At 49.8% G+C, this 10065-nt stretch overlaps 1 protein-coding gene across 1 annotated transcript; it reads right to left on the reverse strand.

Annotated features, from left to right (window-relative positions):
- Positions 1 to 722: 722 nt before the first annotated feature.
- LOC128974773 (olfactory receptor 14A16-like) lies at positions 723 to 1661 on the reverse strand. The gene has a single exon (XM_054391483.1). The coding sequence runs from the start codon at positions 1653 to 1655 to the stop codon at positions 723 to 725; it is 933 nt and encodes a 310-aa protein (XP_054247458.1). The 5' UTR covers positions 1656 to 1661.
- Between the last annotated feature and the right edge of the window lie 8404 nt (positions 1662 to 10065).

Below are 10065 nucleotides of genomic sequence, written 5' to 3' on the forward strand. Positions count from 1 at the left end.
GAGGCCTCTTCCTCAAGGGGCCTCTCCCCCCCAGAACGAATCCCCCCAGACTCCCCTGGCAGAAGACAGAGAGTCCAGAAGCAGAGAGGCTGTTAGACTTAGCTTGTCAAGGGCAGTGTGTTATCTTCAGCCAGAAAATAAAAAGCAGCCAGAGAGAATCTGAGCAAGCTGAGAACTGCCCAAACTCTGTTTTGAGTAACAGTTCTTAAACATTTCTATCTCTCCAATGGAAGTGTTTAGAATAATCATTATTTTGCTTTCTTACACCCAATAGTGATTAAATTACATTCTCTAACCTTCTCTGCTTGAACTATGTGAAGAAAAATTAAAAAGACAGTCTTTAAACCATCACAAATTTATACTAGGACCAGGGGTCCAGGAAGTATTGCTGCTCCCTGGCAGTGCTGCTGTGCTGGGACTCTTTGCCCCTGCCACCTCTGCACAGAGGACACCACCTTGAAGCTCCAGAAAATTCTCAGAGGAAGGATCTCAGGAAAACAAAAATGGTACAGAAAGGTGCTTTATTAAAGGTGCTATATTGAACCTAACAAGGAGCACAGCTCCTCCAACATCAATCCTCAGTTAGAAAACAAAAGCAGAATGAATTAGGTGATGCCAACATACCAAAAGTAAAAATCCAGCACAAAAAGCAAAACTCAAGCAGTGAGGCTGGGCCTGCACTGAGTGATGTCAGAACTGCTCTGCAGGAGAAGACAAACAGTTTATTGCTTCTGAAAGCAGCCAGGGAGCAGTTTGCTCAGGGCAGCCTTCAGCTCCTGGTTCCTCAGGCTGTAGATGAAAGGGTTCACTGCTGGAGGCACCACTGAGTACAGAACTGACACAACCAAGTTCCAGAAAGGGGAGAAAATGGAGGGGGGCTTCAGGTAGGCAAAGATACCAGTGGTGAGAAACAGGGAGACCACAGCCAGGTGAGGCAGGCAGGTGGCAAAGGCTTTGTGGCGTCCCTGCTGAGAGGGGATCCTCAGCACTGCCCTGAAGATCTGCACATAGGATACCACAATGAACACAAAACACAAAAAAGCAAGGCAGATAGTGACCATAATAAGCCCGATTTTCCTCAGGTAGGATGTGGAGCAGGAGAGCTTGAGGATCTGGGGGATTTCACAGAAGAACTGGTCCACAGCATTGCCCTGGCAGAGGGGCAAGGAAAATGTATTGGCTGTGTGCAGCAGAGCATTGAGAGCCCCAGAGGCCCAGGCAGCTGCTGCCAGGTGGACACAAACTCTGCTGCCCAGGAGGGTCTCATAGTGCAGGGGTCTGCAGATGGCAACGTAGCGATCGTAGGACATGGTGGTGAGGAGAGAAAACTCTGATGATATCAAGAAGAGAAAGAAAAATACTTGTGCAGCACATCCTGCATAGGAGATGTCCCTGGTGTTCCTCAGGGAATTGTCCATGGATTTGGGGACAGTGGTGGAGATTGTACCCAGGTCAAGGATGGAGAGGTTGAGGAGGAAGAAGTACATGGGGGTGTGGAGGTGGTGGTCAGAGGCTATGGTGCTGATGATGAGGCCATTGCCCAGCAGGGCAGCCAGGTAGATGGCCAGGAAGAGGCAGAAGTGCAAGAGCTGCAGCTGCCTTGTGCCTGGCAATGGCAGCAGGAGGAAGTGGGGGATGGAGCTGCTGTTGGCCATCTGCTGCCTCTGCCCATGCAGACCTGTGCAAGGAGGAAAAGGCAGGGACAAGTTAGGGAACACTTCTCTCTGCACACCAAGATTGCAGTGCTCCCAGAACACCTCCTCCCTGAGCTGCAGCACCAATGGATCAGCTCATTCCCCACCACCAACAACCTCTGGCATCTCCAGCACAGCTTCCAAGGCAGCTTGGACACTTAGTTTCCATGCAGACAGCTCTGGGGCAGCACTTGCAGAGTCAGAGTCAGAACACAAAGTGACCACATGGCAACAGCAATGCCCCAGAGCAAGAGTCCTGTGGCTGGATGGAGATTGAGGGAAGAGCAGTGCAGTGCTGCAGAGACAATGATGGAAGAGAGAAAGGCAGAGGGGCTTGGGCTGAAGCCTTCTCCTCTCTGCTCTCTGCAGCTCCCAGGATGGTACTGAAGAGTTTTTGTCATCCTTTTGTGTGCACACTCCAGAAGCCTTCAGTTGAATATCAGCTGCCAAGGAGGTGACTGCTGCCCTGGAGCCCATAGCTTTCAGGGCACTGCCTGTGCTGGGGAGAAGAGGAGAGCAAAAGGTTGCATTGGGAAGTGTGTCTGCAGTGCAGAGAATGGCACAGAGGTGCCTGATCCCCCTTGCCAGGGCATCTCTGGCAGCAGATCCCTCTCAGCCCTGCCCAAGTCTCTGCTGCCTGCAGCTGTCCCTGCCAGGAGCTGCTTCCCTGTCCCCAGCTCTCGTCCCTGTCCCTGCTAACAGCGTCCATCCCACCTGCTGTGTTCTCAGCTCCGCCTTGCAGACCCCTCCCAGAATGAGGACACTGCCCAGGGGCAGCTCTGGGTGTGCAGGGGCTGAGGAGCAGCTCAGACAAGGGCTAATGAGACCTTTGGTCTCAGAGTCTTCTTCAGAGTAGAGAAATAAACTCTAGTCTCACACTGCCCACCCAGCACACCAAGGTGATCAACATTCAAAGCCAAGACTCCTTCCCTTCCAGGAAAATGCTGCCTTGATGTTCTTCTGGAAAGCCTCCTCAGAAATGCCCAGGGGGGAGCTACAACTGTGAGCAGCTCTGCCCATGGCAGCTCCCTCTGCACAAGGACCCTGCCCTGCCCTGCCCTGCCAGGGCTGTCTCCTGCCACTCACAGCTTCTCCCCACCATAGTGTGTGGAGCTCCCTGGGCAGGCTGAGAGCTGATCCTGGCAGGCAGCAGAGTCCCTGCCCCAGCACACAGCCCCTGGGCTGCAGGGACCCTGCTCTGAAGGACAGCCCTGCCCAGCCCTGCCTGCACCCCAGGGCTGCACAGCTCTTCACAATGGTCTGAAAAGAGCCTCTGGACAGGAAGATTTCCTTACAGATCCAGCACTTGTGGCTGTGCCAGCTTTAGGAGATGCCTCCAGGAGCTGCACCTGCACTGCCCTGCACCCACAGACTCACCGTGTCAGTGACTGCAGTGACTTCTCCTCCTCTGAGCTCTCAGTCACCCTCCTGGCCACCTCGAAGCTCTCTCTGCCTTCCTCATGCCTCTGAGAGCCACTGGCAGTGCCCTCATCTGTTCTATGCTGTGCAGGGGAGCTACTTCTGGCCAGAGCTGTGTCTTTTCAGTGCTGCCTGCTTGCCAGCAGCTCCCTCCAGCCATGGAGCTCAGCCCAGCTGAGGACCAACCCAAGGCATTTAATGATCCCTCTGGTGGCTTTGGTGCCATGTAAACATCAGAGCCTGAGAGGAAGATGATGAAACCTCTCAAGAAGTCAGTTTGACTCAGACTCTGAAGTTTCTTGTAGTGTTGCTGGGTCCCAGTGAGGACACTACTGGGAAAGTGTCTCCTGGCTGTGGTTAGAGCAGAGAACTGAAGGCAGTGATGAGAGGTCAGGACAAGCAGAGGAAGGTGTCTCTGCTGCTGAGCAAACCTGGAGGTGTTTCATTAATCCAAAGCCCTGTCCCCTGGACAGGCAGATCCTGTTCCTCACTCACTCCTCAGGGCTCTTCCTGGAGCAGGGTTATATGGAGAGAACCAATGTCAATGGCAGGACTATGGCACAACCCCTGCCAGGCTCCTGAGGATGGACAAGGAGGCAATGAGGCCCCAGGGCTGGCAGCAGGAGTTGTCTCCTCATAGGCAGCAGTGGCACAGCCAAGAGCCACAACCCAAGGCATGAAGAGCTTGGCTCTGCCACGAGGCTTTCAGCTCTTGCACAGCCCTCTGGCATCTGCACCTCAGGCTGTCCTCTGCTGCTGCATGCCCTGAGCCTCTTTCCCTGCAGGCTGGAGTCACCCCCCCAGCTGCCCCTCCTTGCTGGCACCTTCCTTTACTGCTCTCTCTCTATCCTCCTTGGCTCTTCATTGAAACACAAAGCCTTGGGGTGATGCTGGGTGCTGCTGGGTGACATCTTGCCCCACAGCACTGCCCTGGCAGTGACATTTCTTTCTCTTCATGTCCAGTCTGGACTTCCCCAACCACACTTTGTGGCTTTATTTCTTTCTCACCCTGCTCTTCACTATGCAGAAAAGCTTCCCCATGTCTCAAACCACTCCTCAAGCACTCTCAGGCTACTCCTCAGCTGTCATCAGTGTCCACATCACAGAGCCCAGGGCCTTCAGCCTCTATCTCGTAGTCACAGGACAGAGGCCTCCAAACATCAGGTCAAGGGACAGTGGCTTTAAACTGAAAGATTGGATATAAGGAAGAAATCTTTTCTGATGAAGCTGACAGGACACTGGAACAGGTTGCCCAGAGAAGGAGATGCCCCTGCAAGTGTCCAAGCTTAGGAACTCTGAACAACCTGAACTAGTGGAAGATGTCCCTGCCCATGCTCAAGGGCTTGCACTAAATGCTCTTTTAGGTCCCTTCCAAGCCAAAGCATTCCAGCATTCTTTGATTCTCTCATCCCCAACCCTTCTCCACAGCACTGCAGATCCCTACACACACCATGGGGGTGTTTGCATCTGAGCCAGCCCCCATCAAAAAGAAAGAGTTGCCTTTTGTAGGCCAGGAATGGCCATGGCTTGAGAGAAACAAGGCCAAAGCCAACTGCAGCTGAGAACAGTCAGCAGCACTCAGTTCTGCTGAGGCAGGAGGAGAATTTGCCACAACTGGATGTTCTTTAGCAAAGCTTAACAGAGGTTTATCCAGGTTCAAGTTGATGGCCAAGTTTCCCTCTCTGACTCTCTCCATGAGAGAATTAGACAAAGGGAAATCCATTTGGTGTAGGATGACAATGAGTGTGAGAGGCAAATCCCCTTGGTGTTGGGCTGGAGTGATGGAAGAGAGAGACTGGGAATGAAAGAGGGAAGGGAAGGCCTCCTGCTGAGTCACACCATTCAGAATGGACTCCCTCACTCTCTGAACAACTTGAGAGAGCAGCCTGGGTGAGGTTAGATTCAATCCTCTTCCCAGACTTGGTCCCTGGTTTATGACTGAGAGTTTGGGTGCAGGGATTTCAGGGGCAGAGCTTTCCCATGGCACTGTGGCTCCTGGAGAGCTTGAAGGCAGCAGCAGCAGTTTGAAATTCCTGAAAGTGTTCTGGGGAATCCTAAGCTCAGGCTGTGGCTTTTCAGAGCAAGGCTTAACAAGTCAACCCTCAACAACTGGTTAGGATCAGTGCAGGGATTTAGATCAGATTTACACAGAGGTTGACCTGCAGTCCCCATCTTGAGGTCCATCAGCTCAGGAGATGTGAGGAGAGAGGTTGCCCTATGGGTTGCAGTTTGTTTTCCTCCTGTTGGCCTCAACCTTGTTTCTCTGAGCTCTTTTCACAGCATTGCCCCAGGAAGATTGCTGCTGCTCTGCAAGGCCACAGCTCTGTGCTTCTAGCAGCTGTTCAGCAGACAATGGCACAGGTTCTGCTTTGCAGAGTGTTGGGATGCAAGCTGGTGCTGAGTGTGAGAGTTGTCTGGGGACTGGGATGGAGAGGGCCCTCCCAGGTGACTGACACAGCAGTTTAGCACCAAAAGAGCAAAGAACTGACCATGGGACAGGGGTGACACAGGAACTGACCATGGGACAGGGGTGACACAGGAACTGACCATGGGAATGGGGTGACACAGGAACTGACCAGCACAGGTGACTGACCATGGGACAGGAGCTGACCCCAGTCAAATGTGCTGTAACCATGACAACTGAGTGAGGAACTGGGACCAGGTATGGGACTGGAAAAGGCACAAAACCTCCAAGGGAACAGGGAAGTTAAGAGCTCCCCCATGGATCACAGCTTCCCCACTGATCAAGGCCTTCAGGACCAGTGAGACATCCTCTGGATCCACAGTGGGAACCTCTCTGCTTTTGCTCTCTCTTCATTTTTGCCTTCTTTTCTCTATTTCTAACATTTCCCCCTGCACAGGTAACCACAATCCAATTCAGGAGCTTTTCCCAACCAACTGCTCAGTGTCTTCCTTGTTTCCTTTGGAGGATCCATGACAGAACCATCTCGTCCAGGAAAGCAGAGCAAGGCAATGTCACACAGCCAGCTCCATGATGTCACAGAAGCCAAGCTAGGATGTCTCACAGTCAGCTTTATGGTGTCTCAGAACCCACTGCAAATCCCATCAACAAGAAAGAAACTCTGCGTTTCTTAGGCATAGTGGGATTTTGGAGACTGCACATTCCTGGATACAGTCAGATTGTGAAACCTCTCTATGATGTGACTCGAAAGAGAAACAGTTTCCAATGGGGTCCTGAGCAACAAGCAGCCTTTGACCAGATCAAGCGAGAGGTAGTCCAAGCGATGGGTCTGGGACCTGTCCGAACTGGTCCAGACATTAAGAACATTCTGTACACGGCCGCGAGTGACAATGGTCCAACCTGGTGCTTATGGCAAAGAGCTCCAGGAGAGACACGAGGACGTCCTCTTGGTTTCTGGGGTCGTGGCTACAGAGGCTCAGAGGCAAACTACACTCCAACAGAAAAAGAGATTTTAGCTGCTTATGAAGGAGTGAAAGCTGCTTCTGAAGTGATTGGAACTGAGTCACAACTTCTTCTAGCTCCTAGATTGCCAGTTCTGAATTGGATGTTCAAAGGCAAAGGTTCTTCACCACATCATGCAACAGATGCTACCTGGTCTAAGTGGATGGCTCTAATAACACAGAGAGCTCGAATGGGAAATCTCGAAAGGCCTGGTTTGGTGGAGGTGATCACAAACTGGCCAGAAGGCACAAGCTGTGCAAAACCTCCAGAGGAGAGAGTAACTCGTGCTGAGGAAGCTCCTCCTTACAGTGATCTGTCTGATGATGAAAAGAGATATGCTTTGTTCACAGACGGTTCCTGTCGTCTGGTTGGGAACAAGCGGAGATGGAAATCTGCAGTGTGGAGTCCAACACACAGAGTTGCAGAAGCGAGAGATGGAGAAGGAGAATCCAGTCAATTCGCAGAGGTAAAAGCTGTCCAGCTAGCTCTTAACGTAGCTGAATGTGAGAGATGGCCAAAGCTTTATCTCTACACTGACTCATGGATGGTAGCCAATGCCTTGTGGGGTTGGCTGAAAAACTGGAAGAAGAATGGCTGGCAGAGAAAAGGAAAGCCAATCTGGGCTGCAGACCTGTGGCAAGACATTGCTGCTCGCATTGAGAGAATCCCAGTGAAAGTGAGACACATCGATGCTCACATTCCTAAGAGCAAAGCTACTGAGGAACAACAACACAACCATCAGGCAGATCTAGCTGCAAGAGTTTCCCAGGTGGACACAAACTCTGATCCTGATCCTGATCTTGACTGGAAACACCGAGGTGAGCTGTTCTTAGCTCGGTGGGCCCATGACTCGTCAGGACATCAAGGCAGAGATGCAACCTACCGATGGGCTCGTGACAGATCCATTGACATTTCCATGGATGCTATCACACAAGTCATCCATGACTGTGACATTTGTGCTGCTATTAAGCAGGCAAAGCGGATCAAGCCCTTGTGGTACGGTGACCGATGGTCCAAGTACAAGTATGGTGAAGCCTGGCAGATTGACTACATCACTCTACCTCGTTCTCGATCTGGTAAGCAGTATGTGCTGACTATGGTAGAGGCGAGCACTGGATGGCTGGAAACTTATCCAGTTCCTCATGCAACTGCACGTAACACCATTCTTGGTCTGGAAAGACAAATCCTGTGGAGACACGGAACTCCAGAGAGGATTGAGTCAGACAACGGAACTCACTTCAAGAACAATCTTGTAAAAAACTGGGCCAAAGAGCACGGCATCGAGTGGATATTCCACATTCCCTACTATGCACCAGCTGCAGGGAAGATCGAACGCTACAACGGTTTGCTGAAAACCACTCTCAAAGCCATGGGGGGTGGATCATTGAAAAACTGGGAGAAACATTTAGCACAAGCAACCTGGTTGGTGAATAGTAGAGGTTCAGTGAATCGAGCTGGACCTGCCCAATCAGATTTGTTGCGAAAGGAAGAAGGTGATAGAGTTCCTGTTATCAGAGAAAAGAATCTGTTAGGCAAAACTGTTTGGGTATTTTCTCCTTCAGGAGAGGCCAAACCTGTCCGAGGGGTGGTTTCTGCTGAAGGTCCTGGTCACACCTATTGGGTGATGCAAGAAAATGGTGAAATTCAGTGTATTCCACAAAGAAATCTAACTTTGGCTGAGAGAGGTTAAATTCAGAGTGTTGCACAGATACAGCATCGCGCCCAAGAGGAGAGTTCATGAGATCTACGGTGCACGAACCCTGAGAGCCCTGAGTCACCTGAGAGTCCCTGTTCCTTTCTTCGCTCCATCTGCGAGGAAACAAGATGTTTGCTGTTTTTCCTGTGATTTGACTCTTTTGAATCATCTACATCTGAGATAGTCGGAATGGACTATGGTTTTTATTCACCTATTGTTGTAGATATTATTTTAGCTTAGATAAATGGTAGTAGCAGCCAATGGAATTGTTTAGAAGGGGTGGACTGTGGTGGTTTGAAACTGTCTTTTTAATTTTTCCTTGCAAAGTTCAGAACAGAGAAAGTGAAAGAATGTAACTAAGTCACTATTGGGTGTAAGAAAGCAAAATAACGATTGTTCTAAACACTTCCATTGGATAGATAGAAATGTTTAAGAACTATTACCCAAAACAAGGTAGGCATTCGGCACATTCTGCGTTCGGCAGTGGGGGCAGTTGCTGGGCTGTCTGGCTGCTGTTTTCTTCTTCTTCTCTTCTGGCTGAAGATAACACGTACTGACCTTGGCAGCTAAGTTAACAACTTTCTGCTTAACTAAACTCTGCTCCTCTGTCCAGGGAGGTCTGGGGGGGAAGCTCCTGGGAGAGGGAGGCCCCTTTGGGAGGGTCCCCTTGGGGGGGGAAGCAAAGGGAGCTTGGTTGTGTTTTTCTGTTGATTGTATATCTATGTAAGTGTTGTGAATTTTGTATATTTGTACATATTCATTGCATTTCATCTGCTTGTAAATACAGCCTTCATTTGCTTCCAGACTGGGCTAGCCTGGTTATTGTCGGTGGGGGGGGGAATTTCAGCTCACACCGACACAACTGAACAGCAGAAGAGCACAAGCACAGTATGGTGACTTATAACCTTTTCTTCTGGTAGGGTATGCCTTACCACATCCACACAAAGTGCCGGATGGATGAATGTTTGAAAAGAACTCATTGTTGACCTATTTCCCATCACTTATTTTGGGGGAAAGAATTTAGCCCCAAAATGAGCTGTGCTGTTCTCTTATTTTTTAGATGATATTTTCTACAAAATAACTAACACTAAACAAAACACTGGAGGCTGACTTGTCAGCTAGTAAAAATAATTACATGAAAAGACATGACTAAGATTGTAAGGCTGCTGTAACTTCTGAAAATACAAGAAATATTTATTTAGCTAGGTGTGCATTTCCGAACCTTCTTCATATCTCTGCACAGAATACATGAGTGTAATTCTGCCAGACTTCCATCTATCAAGTCATCTTTGTTTCTGTCAGGCTCTGGGAATAGAACTTGTCGAGTGTAAACTCAAGAAACTCATTTCAAAGGCACGTCTTTCAGAGAGCAGTTGTCTTGCCTTGCCTGTTCCCAGCACTGGTGAGGAGCACTGGCCTTGCTGTTAGCTGCTCAGAGGACTGCTCCTCCCAGCCAGTACATGGAGGAGCTCTACACTGCCAGCCCATATGGGCTGTAGACTTTTCAGTTTTGCTGTGTTTATTTTATGTCATCATGTTGGGAAAAACAAGGGAGTGGTGATATTTGAGGTACTTCTTACATTCTGTAGGTGTTCAGCAGCTCAGCAGTGTTTTGTGGTGATCCTCGCAGCCTTATTTCCTACACAATCATGCTTGCTGCTAACAGAGCATCTAGAAGGTGACTTCTCAACCAGAATATTCCTTTTGAAGCTTGCACACAGTCTCAACAGATCATGGGTCAATATTTAGTGGAAAATAATTCAGGGAACAAAAGCTGATATTCTTGTATCTGCATGAAGAAGCAGATAATGCTCACAGATGAAGTTTACCTG

This window comes from Indicator indicator, chromosome 23 (genome assembly GCF_027791375.1).
Source record: "Indicator indicator isolate 239-I01 chromosome 23, UM_Iind_1.1, whole genome shotgun sequence".
NCBI lineage: Eukaryota > Metazoa > Chordata > Aves > Piciformes > Indicatoridae > Indicator > Indicator indicator.